We start from the raw sequence: 13,804 nt of genomic DNA on the forward strand, positions 1-13,804 counted from the left end.
AAGAGGTAGACTGACCATTTTACCCTGTCTAGAGAAGAAGAAGAAAAAATGGACAGTGGTGGCAGGTCTAAGAGATGGGTCATTAGGAGAGCAGCCTGCTCACATTTGGGAGATGAAAAATAAAGTGGACCCAGCAAAAGATAGCAAAACTTCTTTTGTCATATTGGTAATGCAACCAAGAAGATGCCCACCAGGCACAGGGAATTCTAGCAACTTAAGACTATGAGGTATACCATCTGTGATGGGGATAAAAGAGATCTAGGTCTAGATGTGAGGGAACTCTGAAGAAGGGAAAAGAAGAGAAAACAGAGAAAAAAGAGAAAGTTCAAGGAACTCTGAAGAGGGGTGACACCTCAGGTCTCTCAGAAAATCTCACATAAGAGCCCTTCAAGAGAGGTGCATTTTTCATGTGTCAGAGGGCTATGACATGCAGAGAAGCAGAGAGAAGATTATCACTAGACCTACTTAAAAAGATGTTACCTATCTCCTCCATCTTTCCCCTCTTCCTGAAGAGCTAAGGCTAGTAAAGAGAGGAGAAGTAGACAGTGAAAAAACAGAACACATTCCCCTCTCATCCAAGGTCCTAGAACCTCAAGTCTAGCTGGCAATGGGGAGGAGAAAGCTTTGACTAAGATATAATGCTGGAGGTTTTTTTTGCGGTACGCGGGCCTCTCACTGTTGTGGCCTCTCCCGTTGCGGAGCACAGGCTCCGGACGCGCAGGCTCAGCGGCCATGGCTCACGGGCCCAGCCGCTCCGCGGCACGTGGGATCTTCCCAGACCGGGGCACGAACCCGTGTCCCCTACATCGGCAGGCAGACTCTCAACCACTGCGCCACCAGGGAAGCCCCAATACTGGAGTTTTAAAATGGGTTGAATCAAGTTATAGAAACAAAAAGTTACCAGGGTCACTGGGTCTGTCAGGATGCTACTAAAGAATGGCAAAGCAGTTCCTGACAATTATTATATTTTATCAGTACTCCACTGGGTTAATAATTCCCATTAATTAAAATTATTACACATATATCCAGTTTTTCTTTGTATTATTTGTAATTAAACAAATAATAATACTATACTTAAAATCAAGAACTTTGTTTTTCTAATAATATAGTTGAAAATATCTTTGATACAATTTATGCTGATTTAACCCGGAAATGATTTCTTTTTGATAGCTCTCTCTCTCTCTTCTGTTTGTGTCTGATACTTGCCAATTCTCTTTCTGATATTCTTTGCTCCTTAATTACATAGAGTAAAATTACAAGTATACTTAAAGGTAAAATTCCAAGTACATGAGACAGAATTTTACTATCTTCAAAGATAAAAGATCCATAAGATGGAATAATATTAACTTTGCAAATCTTAGTGGATTTTTATTTATACCCCATTGAATTATCTTTCAATCTGTTAATAAACTTTAGGTATTTTCCAAAGTTAAATCTTTTGAACAGATCAGAAGTTACCAACTCACATCAAGACATATTTATTAAAAAATAATAATAAATGTAAGCTATATGGAGATACCTGGAAGATAGAACAACCCAAAGATTGTTAATCTAAATTTTAAAATAAACAACTATACTGTTTTTGACTATAAATTGTCCAAGGGGTAAAAATGCAAGTTTGTTTGAAATATTCTTATATTTAATCATGAAATATCCTTATATTTAATGCTTTAATTTGGAGATGGAATGATATTTATCTGGATAATTGCTCCCATCATAAATTAATTCTGCACATATAAACATAATTATGTCATCAAGTATATGTTAGATAAAATCAAATATGAATGGCGGTTCCCTTAAGTCAGTGGTTCCTAAAGTGTGGTCTCTGGACTAGCAGCATGAGTATCTACATCAATTAGAAATTTGTAAGAAACGTAAATTCTTAGGCGCCACCCAGGACCTACTGGATCAGAGACTCTGGAAATGGGGCCCAGCATTCTGTTTTTTAGTGAGCCTTCCAGAGATTCCATGCTTGCTCAAGGGTGATAACTGGTGCCTTAAAGGTACTTGAACTTGAGTGTCTATTCATACCACTTGTTAAGCACTAAAAATACTGATTCTTGGGTCCTATCCCCAGAGATTTTTATTTAAGGAGCCTGGGGTGAGGCATGGGCAGGTAATTTTAAAGCTCCTCAAGTGATTTGTTAATTGACAGCTAAAGTTGAGAGCCAGTGTTAAATCCTATCCTTGAAATGAGACTGACCATTTAGTTCCTTGACATACTTCTAAGACAAACTTCACAATTTTAACATTTCCTCTGTCATTTGCGGCATCAAATTACAGATTCTCCTTTCTGCACAGGTAACCTACTAAAAAAGTTAAAAGATTCTTTAAAGATTAAGAGAGAATACTCAAGGGCCTTCCTAGTTATGTGCTTGCCCACATATAATCTCAACCTAAAATGTGCAATTAATTTATAAAGGCAAATGTAACTAGAATGAATTAGGTTTGTAAACAGGTGACAGTGAATTCCACTGAAAATTTGACCCTCCGTTACAGTACCTTCAGCTCCTAATTACTACCAGAAACATTTCTAATCATAGGTTTCTCATGTTTTTAAAGCCAAATTTTAATATTCTTTTCAGTGTCAACAGTAGTTTTTAAACATAACAGAGGTGGTTCATGGAGCTGAAGTGTAAAACAAAAAAAAATGATTGCAGTCTTCTAGTTGGATTAAATCTATGGGAACTTGGCTAACACCAAACGGAAAAGTGAAATATGATCAGTCCAAATTTTACAATGATGCTTATTAAAACTGAAAATTAGCTAAATCTATATTTATTTCTGGATTATTGCCAAGTAGAGTGACTGCTTTTTTATAAATGCAGTGAATTAAACAATTTACAATTTTTTTGTGATTCTGTATTCAGTGCAGAGATAATTCCTGTTATGACAGAAATTCAGGCCATTCTCCCTTACAACTTTAAAAGTGAGACTGTGCCTACCAGAGCTTCACTATCAGCTTCTCTATGGACATAGACTTTGAGTTAAAATGACAATCTGAGAGATAAATGTATGTTATGAAAGAGAGGAACATGTTTGGAGAGAAACATGTTTCTTATGCTGTAAAGAAGAAACGGTGCTGAGACTAACCCATGTGGTTTACTGACATTCTCTAAAATTTCTATATTTCAGAACTATACTATTTGACAACTAAATTTCATAATGTGTACACATCCTGTGGTGTACTGGAGGCATCTGTACCAGCTTGCAGAGCTGATTCTTAAATTTTCAAGGATTCTATGAGTCAGTTGTTAAGCACACAGCCATTATTTTAAATAATAATAATAAACATAAATTTATAATTAAATAAATAACATTGCAAACAAGGGTAATTAATACTCAAGGTTCATAATTTTCTAATTATTTTGCTTTTGAAGTTATTTATGTCAATTTTATCTGTACCACAGAAATACTGTATATTGGTATGCACATCTTTTCCCAATTCTACATTCAGAGAGTCATGTTGGCAACCTGATATTGGCATTGGTGGAAGTATTTAAACCACAAAAATAGGCAAACACTAGATCAGGGCTCCTCTCCACTAGGAGATGTTGAAAGATTTACCAACACACCAATGAATAAAACTCACTATAGGTGGATGTGCATTTAAATAAGATATTTATGGATATGTATAATATAATGGCATTATCTGCCCCCTATTTGCACCCTGTCCTTGGCTCCCAAACAAGGTCAACCTGAAATGGCTGAGTTTTAGTTTCAAGCACACTTGGGTTCATGGTTTGGTCCTGATATTTACTAGTTTTGTGATCTCACACATGTTACTCATGTCTCTAAGTTTTGACTCCCTTAACTGTAAAACGTGGACAGTAATATGTTTCTAATAGATTTGTTGTAAAGATTCAGTAAGAAAGTATGTGTCTGGACTCCCTCTGACCCGTTTTTCCCCTCCCCTCACGAAAATTATGTTGGTTTGCTGGCATAATTATTTTTATTATTATTGAAATTTTAGGGTAATGTTTTTCTCCTTTGATTCAATTAAGTTATCATTAAAATAAAGAAAAAAGTCTTACTCTAGACCTGTTACTCAAAATAAGTCAGCTCAAAGTCTTAATCGAAATTCTCTAAAGAGCTCATTATGTATTTTCTTAGTCTATATTGTTTTCATGGCATTTCTTATCTGACTTGGGACTTTGATTCCAGGGTTTATCTGTATTTAATGTTTTCAGGTTTCTCATTACCTTTCTGGTATACTCTGGATGGAGATACTAAGAACAGAAAAGCATTTAAGGTTTTCTAAAAAATAGAGCTGTCTAGAAGCCACATGATTGGTCTGGACATTGGAAAAGAGAGAGGATACACTGTTCAATCACAGGCTTTGGAAATTCTACATGTAAAATGTACAATTAATTGTATGATTCTCTATTGCTTTTTTTTTTTTTTTGCAACATCTCTACTATCTTCTTTACAATGTCAACTGTCAATTAGTAATACTTACTTTATCTTTACTTTATCAGAGGCTATAAACTCAAATGTCTACAGGGACTTAGTCTAGTATAAAAAAACATTTAAAAAATAAAATTTTAGGTAAACAGAGAATGCATGCCCTAAACAGAGCCATTTAAATTGAAGGGTTACAAAACTGTCTTCTTATTTCCCTACTCTTAGAAATATTATAACATGGGGTCAAATTATTAAAAATATATACACAATTGTATTCTATTTTAATAAATGTGCTATGCATGTCTAACTTATGTTTCCCCACAGTAATTTAAAAAATCCATAGCCATGCCTGAAATAAAGTACAAGGCTTAGAAAACCTGGTTCATTCCTTCACTATGTTTCACTATACATTACTGAGACAAATGATAACACAACCTCCTGATACATGGGTACAAATGGGGGTAATTAAATTTGCAACTTTATGTAATAATAAATATTTATTGTTTTTAAAAATAGGAAGATCAGTGGAAAGTGATTAGGAATTTTGTTAATAAAAAACGTTTTAAACTAATAAAAATTTTGTCCTTCAGAATTATACAACTATAGAAATGAAACAAATGGTTTACCAACTATGTATTCTCAGCCTGTATAGTTTATTGCTCCAAGAGTATAACATGCATACAAACAAGAAACATGTCCTCCTCATTTACTCCAAATGTCACTCAATGAGCTATTCAGTTTGAAAAATTTAATCATTATAGACATAAGATTAATAATGAACATTTGAGAATGTCCTGTTAGCCTAATAATAACCACCTCCTACTAAAATCTGCAATGTTTGGGTCCATTTATTTTAGCCAAGGATATGGTTACTGCCTCATGAATGGGACATATTCTGCAGTTATCATTAAAGTACACACTCAGGCCCAAAAGGCAGTAATAAAAAGTAACAGATCTTCTGCCTTGTCAACTTGTATTTATAGAGAAATAAATAGCCTTTTAAGAGAGATTATAGTGATAGAATCTTCTGTTTGATACCGTCTCCACTAATAGCATGTTTCACTCACAACTTACCACAAGATGCTATTTCGTCGGTCTGGTCCCCACAGTCATCTTCCCGGTCACACAGCCATGCTCTGGGAACGCAGCGTCCGTTTCCACAAGAAAACTGGTCCACCTGGCATGTTCTGGCTAAAATGATCAATTAAGGTACAAAGAATAAATTTAGAGGCCTTTTGAACAACATTAAGGATAAAACAGATCATGCAATTACCCTTTCACACATAAGATGTTACATTGCTCTATTACATATTTTTAAAATAAACCTTTATTAAATTTTTGGTAATGCCAGCTTGCCTGCCTTTTCTAAAGTTCACATGCTTTGCCCTTCAATTAAAATGAATGCTAAGTGACAAGATATTCTGTAATCCTCACACACTTCCATAAACGAAGCTATGAATTCATTATTTTACAATTTTTGCCCAGCACATGCTTATGAATATATGGCTGAATTAAATTTCATCCAACTTTTATTTTAATTAACGGAAAACAATTTTGCATAGCCTTTTCCAACAAATCAAGAAACTTGCTGCAATGTAGGAGGAAGGAGTTGGAGCTATCAGGGTAACTGGTTTCCAATTATGGGGTCAGAATTGTCTTTGTCCTCTAACATTTTCAATGCATTTATTTCTTGATCTCCGAATGATTTCAAGTATGGCTCAACAATGCAGAAAACATTTTCTAAAACATACATTTAGCCTTAAAACGGATTTTTTAAAGCTTACTTTTAAGCACAGTTATATAAAAATGTATGACTTTTTTTTTTTTTTTTTTTTTTTTGTGGTATGCAGGCGTCTCACTGTTGTGGCCTCTCCTGCTGCGGAGCACAGGCTCCAGACGCGCAGGCTCAGCGGTCATGGCCCACGGGCCCAGCCGCTCCGCAGCATGTGGGATCTTCCCGGACCGGGGCACGAACCTGTGTCTCCTGAATCGGCAGGTGGATTCTCAACCACTGCGCCACCAGGGAAGCCCCCAAAATGTATGACTTTTTAATCAAAGTATACTAATGAACTTTGCTTTGGGCTCTCTTAAGGTTTTCAATGAACACACACAGGGAACATTGCTTTCTCTGGTAGCCGAAGGCAGTGCTTTAAAATTATTCAGTGAAGGGGTTATGTTCTACAGGGGGTTTGACTGCCTTTTTCTATTATGATCAGATCAACTTTTGAAAGCATGAGAGCCTGGATAGCTTCCCTAATTCTTCTCCCGGGTCTTAGTTTGTCACATACTTATTTTTATTTATTTTTTTTTTTGGAGTATAGTTGCTTTACACTGCTGTGTCAGTTTCTGCTGTACAACAAAGTGAATCAGCCATATATATACGTATATCCCCTCTTTTTTGGATTTCCTTCCCATTTAGGTCACCACAGAGCACCTAATAGAGTTCCCCGTGCTATGCAGTAGGTTGTCATTAGTTATCTATTTTATACATAGTAGTATATATACGTCAATCCCAATCTCCCAATTCATCCCCCCCCCCGCCCCAGCTTTCCCCCTTGGTATTCATATGTTTGTTCTCTACATCTGTGACTCTATTTCTGCTTTGCAAATAAGATCAGCTATGCCATTTTTCTAGATTCCACATACATGCATTAATATACGATATTTGTTTTTCTCTTTCTGACTTACTTCACTCTGTATGCCAATCTCTAGGTCCTTCCATGTCTCTGCAAATCACATACTTATTTTTAAATGTTTTTCTTTTTTTTTTTCCTTCTGTTACTCTGAGCTACAAACCTGTTTTCCTGAGTTATCAGTATACCAGCACTCCTTCTTTTTACTGGACCAAAGGAAAGAGTGGGAAATGTTGGGAAGGGGACACTCAGACCTATCAATATTTGGGTGAGATAAAGATTGCACAGTTGCGGAGCAATTAGGGTCTGAGTTCCTGTGGCTATGATTAGAGAACACTGCTTAGTTTATAGATGTCCTCTTTTTTCCTGGGCCTGAGAGTCAGAAGGATGTGTTCCTATTTCATCAAAACACCCTGTGAACTTTAATACTGATATAAAATAGAGTATGGTTCAAAGTCATCTGAACACAGTAGAATGGGTTTCCATAAATTAGGGTTTCAGAGGTCACTTAAAATAATTTCTTAAAAGTCATATACTAGTTATTTCCTTTAAGAAAAGTGTACTTGCTATGTAAAGATGTATACCTATTTTGGTGAATATTTAAAGGATAACTTGAGAAAAACAAATGAAACATTTCTGGCTTGATTTGTTACATTAGATTGGATATAGTGTTTCTATTCTCAGTGGCTATAATTAGAAAGACGAGGAAAATTGTTACAGTATGTATTTTGCTTTGATTATGTGGATAAGGGCCCTGAATCTAAAATATTTTATGTAATATCTGATTTTTCCCTTTTTACAAATAAGTTGCTTTAGATTAACAGAGTTTAAGGAGCCCAACAAACATATGATTCTGAAGTTTTCAATGTTGAAATTTTAAAGTAGGGTTCAATATTCCTGTATTATTTTATTTTGTTAACCCTATGGATTTTCTGCTAAATTACTCTAACATTTAGGCTAAATCAACAAAGTTCCTAGGTAATTTTAACAAAACCATGCCTACTTGGAAAAAAATAAGTATATATTTGTATTGGCCTATAGAAGCATGAAGATGTTGGCTTTGGTTTACTTGGTGGGAAGGGGAGGGCATAGAGCTATGAGACAGATTATTAATTTTTTTCTTACATGTCTCTGTATCATTTCACTGGTTGCAGTAAATACTTTTTACCTTTTGAGTTTTAAGAGAATTTTAATAAGACAGTTTTCTTTTCTATTCTTCCTCCTGTCTTTCTTCCATCTCTCCCTCTTCCTTCCTTCCTTCCTCCCTCCCTCCCTCCTTCCCTTCCTTCCTTCTTTCCCACCCTTTCTCATTTATTTTGTTCTCACTACATTTCTTTCTTTCCTAAATCTCTCCTTTCCTCCCTCATTTCCTGCCTATTTTATTCCTTCAGTGTTTCTTGCTTTAAAAAAAAGATATTATTATATATTTTCATCTCCATTAAACTCTAATTGACCCATAATTAGAGTATATTAAAATTTCCAATACAATGTTTTTCTGTTCGATGTCCTTATATCACTCTCCTAGTCATTCGGGTTTAACTCCAGCAAGTTTTCTCAGATTGTCTTCTTTCATCAGGACTGCTATGCTGATTAGAGAGATGAATGAGAAAGGATTCCTAGAAACCTATCTCACATCATGTATGACCTACCTCACATTGTTATGGGACAGGAATTTGTGTGTCACTTCATTAACTCAGATGCTTGAACAACTTATATGACCCCTTATTTCTAAGAGTATTTACTGGCTTATTATAAAATATATGAATTCATTGTCTTTTCTAATCATGGAGAAAATGATCTGCTTAGTCTACCAGGCAAACTTAACTGATTTCAGATAAGAAAGATGCTTCATTCCATAAATCTACAAGTACTATCTGTCTATATGATATAATCAGATTGACTAAATTATCACCTTTTAATCACTAGATATGTATCAAGAAGACACAACCTTTACTTTCTCAGTTCTTGTTCCCATCAGTTCTGAGTTAGTTTGGAGGTGAGATTAGCAGAGCAGCCCCAGAGGACTCTAATTTTGTACCTAATGCTGCTTTAATGAGGAGGAAGTTTACACCTCCTCAGTGGAATTGTTTATTTAGCAGTGAATCAGAAATTCACTGTCACATTGTGAATTTTTTCTACACATTACTAATTATGCTTCCCATGACTAATTATGCAGTCATGTAGCAGTGAGAAATCCCACAATGCACAGGAACAGCAAGGAGGGGGAGAAGAACAGAGCTTAACACATTGTTCCTAAACTTTACCTGTGCTGTATTTTTTTTTTTTTTTTTGCAGTACCCAGGCCTCTCACTGCTGTGGCCTCTCCCATTGCGGAGCACAGGCTCCGGACGTGCAGGCCCAGCGGCCATGGCTCACAGGCCCAGCTGCTCAGCGGCATGTGGGATCTTCCCGGAGCGGAGCACGAACCCGTGTCCCCTGCATTGGCAGGCGGACTCTCAACCACTGCGCCACCAGGGAAGCCCCCTGTGCTGTATTTTAATCAAAGCGTTCCATTTAAACAAAACCTATGTCATATAAGAATATACTCTTCAGTTTCTCTTGTAAAAAAGTCTGATTTTTTTAATACACCAGGTTTTCTTAATGCAATCCTATCTGTCTAGTTTGAATTTAGTTAAAATTTGTGGGGGGTATGAGAAGAACAAATATTATGTAATCAAACCAGAGTTCTATGCTGTGGGAAAAAAGCCGGATTGAAATGGCCTAGGCATGAAGCCACAGATCATCATGATTACTATGGGGAAAAGAAAAAATTCAAATCTAAGTACTTCTCATCTTTGTCCTCTGGGTCTCCCTCAAAAGTAGGCAAAAACATTTTGTTGTTGATGGAGGACAACTCCCAAGCCCTGCCTATTAGCTCTGTTCTGCCCGCTTTGTATATGCCGTTTCCCTTCTAGGGACACTTTCCAACCCTCCACCCTCTACGGACTTCACCTCGCCCTCCACAATCTGTGCTCATCAATCACTCATTGCTCTTTTAGAAAAGTATCGGGAATGATATCATTAATACCTGTTTGTCATCATATAGCTCTATCAAATCAATATTTTTCTATATTTGCTACAGATTTTTTTTTATTTAAAAAATTATGTATTATAGTTACATTTGAAGTCCCCTTTGTAATCTTTCCCAATCACATTTCCCTCTCTCTTCTAGAAAGGTAACTACTATCCTTAATTTTTCTTTTTTTCATTTCCATACATATTTTATTCCTATTTTTATACATTTGTAAATCAATAAGTACATACAGAACTCTTTTGTATTTTCATATTTCATGTGAATGGCACTGAATTGTTTATATTCTGCAATTTTTTTGGTTAACATTGTTAAAATTAATTCCTGTTGATATTTGAGTTCTTATTTTTCATTTTAATTATGAATAACATACTATTATGTGAATATAACAGTGAATATATATATGTATATACATGTGCATATATGGAGATACATGTATATATTTCCCTTCTCCTGTAACGGGCATTTGGCTTGTTTTAATTTCTCACTATTACCAGTGTTAAAGCAATGAAATTCTTATTCGCATCTCTATGTGCATAGGTATTGGAGTATAAACCTAGAAACAGAATTATAGCCTTGAAGGTATGCACATCTTCACATTTATTGGATTTGGCCAAATTGCTTTACAATGTAGAAAATCAATTTATCCACCAAGAATGCACGATGATTCCTTTTTTCCCACAATCTTGTTAACACATGGTTTTATCAGATTATTTTTTCTAATTAAATGACTTGAATTGTTATTTAGTCATTTTTCTTCAGCTTTTTTTTGGTAAGGCTTAGCTTAGACATCCCCTCCTTCAGGAGGCCTTCCAAGATAGCCAAAGACTAATTAGTTGTTCCTTTACGTGCTCCCATTTGAGGGTCAACTTAGCACTTTGAATACTGCATGGGAGCAGCCTGTATACATGTCTTTCTCCTCACCTTAGCTCTTAGCTTCTTAAAGAAAGGTATTATGTATTTTTCCTCATCTGTCCCCAGTGCTGTGATAAATATTTATCGAATTAGTAGATCCATGAAGGATAAATCCCCAAGAAACAATAGAAAATTGGCTTCTGGTAGGAAAGCATATTCTTTTAAAGTAGCCACAATGCCAAAGGCTACAGGATAGTGGAGTAAATTACAAAATAATCCCCTTACGGGAAATAATTTATCTAGGATACATATCCACGTACACACCTATATCTAGAAATGTATAGAAATGGCCCAGCCAGGGAAATTACCTAATGAATTTGCTATATTTTTCCAATATAATGAGCCATATGACCTATTCATTTTGGTAAAACAAAATGGAAATACATTGTAACATGACAACATAGTTTTCAAAGCTAAAAGCCATATTTATTTTTCTCTTTGCTCTTTTTGTTCAATTTGTAAAGGTGTACAGTGACCATAATAGTTATCATAAATATACTGACAAGAAGACCGAGCAGTGAGTGGCAAACTCAGCAACCGTCACTTAAGGTGGCACTCGAGGTGCAAGCAGGTGGCGTTCTATTTTCTAGTGAACTGAAGGCCTGGAGTGGCTTAGAAATCTTACTAATTAGGATTGATTGTTTTATTTGCTCTTGTACATAGCATTTTCACTTATACTACTATAACTAGCTAGTCAATCCCTAATCCTCCTTTAAAAATCACATAGAATGAGAATGTAGCTAGGGATTCAAAGATTTACTGCAATGGGATAAATTATATGGAAATATAAATAGGCTTAGTGGTCTTGGAACTTTATTAAAAAAAAACAAAAAAAACAACTATCCCACATTAATAATATGCCAGGAACAGAAAACAATTTACAGAGGTATTCTACAGCAGACTAAATAAAATACATAAATTATTTTTTCAAGGTTTAAAAAAAAAATGTAGTTCTCCATGTGAGATGGCCTACATCACAGTATACTCACGAACTTCTTCCTCCATTGCCAAGTAAGATTTAGCAGGGACAAGTCTTGTCCAAGTAGTGTATCAACAGTCAACTCATATGAATAGATAAAGTGCCAAATTACTTTGGAAAGCAGAATCATACCCAAAGATTAAGTAGAAGAAAATTTTTTGTGGCATCAAACTCTGAATTCATTTACTACTGCAAAAATCAGATCATCAGCACTAGGAAAGTCAGCTTAGTTCAAGACATTGACCTGCATTTTTATGGAGACTAACTTTGGAGGAGATTTATGTATATATCCAAGCAAACATTTACCTGCGCAAGTTTGATTGGATTCATCTTCATTACTTCCACAATCATTAGCTCCATCACAAAGCCATCTTTTGGGGATACAGCGATTATTCTTGCATTTAAACTGATCATCAGGACAGCTATGATTGACTGGGGTGAGGCAGGGAGGAGAGGAGAAGTAAGCTGAACAATTTAAAACTGGATAAAATTATGATTATTTTAAGGAATAGTCATGGAAACTTTATGGTAATTATAATATTATAGTACAATTAATCTATATCTTCTGTCATTCACTGTCTCATATTTTATACAAAATAATAACATTCTAGGCTCTGTTAAAATGTAGTAGTTTTACAGAAAATATCAAGGAATTAAAGTTCAGATAAAAGGGAATATACTCATTTTTCATGTCTTCAAGTAAAACCAACTACATCCGCTAAGTCTCTTTTCCCGTCACTTATCACAATAGGCGACTGAACTTCAGTTTTACCAAAAACATTGAAAATTAACCTCAAATTTTAATGTGGAATGCAACAAGTATGTGTCAAATAATTTAATCATATATCAAAAATATTTGTGTTTTTTTTAAACTGCACAGCCACTTCTTGAAACATTAAATAAGCCTAATTTTGTTATGTTTTGCTCAATGTTTCCTGGGACTGGAAAGAAAATTCGAAAAATAAAAATGCATCACTTGTGACCTGGAGTTGATGCTAAATATAAGATCCTGAATAATTTTAATAACAAAAATAATCATCATGGGCTTCCCTGGTGGCGCAGTGGTTGAGAGTCCGCCTGCCGATGCAGTGGACACGGGTTCGTGCCCCGGTCCGGGAAGATCCCACATGCCTCGGAGCGGCTGGGCCTGTGAGCCATGGCCGCTGAGCCTGCGCGTCCAGAGCCTGTGCTCCGCAACGGGAGAGGCCACAACAGTAAGAGGCCCGCACACCAAAAAAAAACAAAACAAAACAAAACAAAAAAATAATCATCATGAGTCTTTTCCCCTAATATAAACAAATAAACATGCACCCACAAAATATACTGAGGACATGACCAACCCTCATATGGGAAGCTGAGCACAGCTAAGGATTAAATCTCCAATATCTAAGCACAACAGGAGGCCATCTTAAAGTTAACCTCCTGTGATTACTTGTCCTGCTTTCTGGAGGCTAAATTCCTAACTGAATTGGCATGATCTTCAGTATTTGTTTCATCACTTCAACATTCTTTCTGAAGTAATTTTCCTTGTGCCCAGTAGTTACACTTCTGTATGATAAAAATAAATGTTGGTACTAGTTTTATTTAGAATTTGAAAAATAGCCATTTTATCATGCTATTGCATAGAAAATGTATTCCTTTCTAGTCAGTTTCTACAAAACACTATTTATTTAAAGTAGCCTTAGTGATAAAGTGGTTTTATCACTTTTTGGAAGTTTTTATTCATACATAGTAAAAAATAAATAAATAAACAGGAAGAAAGGGCCTTATGTTTTCTGGTATTTGAGCATGATTAACATTTTCTACTCACTTCAGGGACTTTAGCAAGAATAGCTGCTCAGG

The 13,804-nt window shown here is 35.5% G+C and overlaps 1 protein-coding gene across 1 annotated transcript in view; it reads right to left on the bottom strand.

The window, feature by feature from the left end:
- LRP1B (LDL receptor related protein 1B) overlaps positions 1-13,804 on the bottom strand; it is a 1,810,989-nt gene that overhangs the window by 723,187 nt on the left and 1,073,998 nt on the right. The window contains exons 17-18 of the mRNA XM_049711954.1: positions 12,269-12,394; positions 5,479-5,595 (exon numbers count right to left, since the gene is read on the bottom strand). Coding sequence (XP_049567911.1) covers positions 5,479-5,595; positions 12,269-12,394 — 243 coding nt within the window. The remainder of the gene's footprint in view (positions 1-5,478; positions 5,596-12,268; positions 12,395-13,804) is intronic.

This window comes from Orcinus orca, chromosome 7 (genome assembly GCF_937001465.1).
Source record: "Orcinus orca chromosome 7, mOrcOrc1.1, whole genome shotgun sequence".
NCBI lineage: Eukaryota > Metazoa > Chordata > Mammalia > Artiodactyla > Delphinidae > Orcinus > Orcinus orca.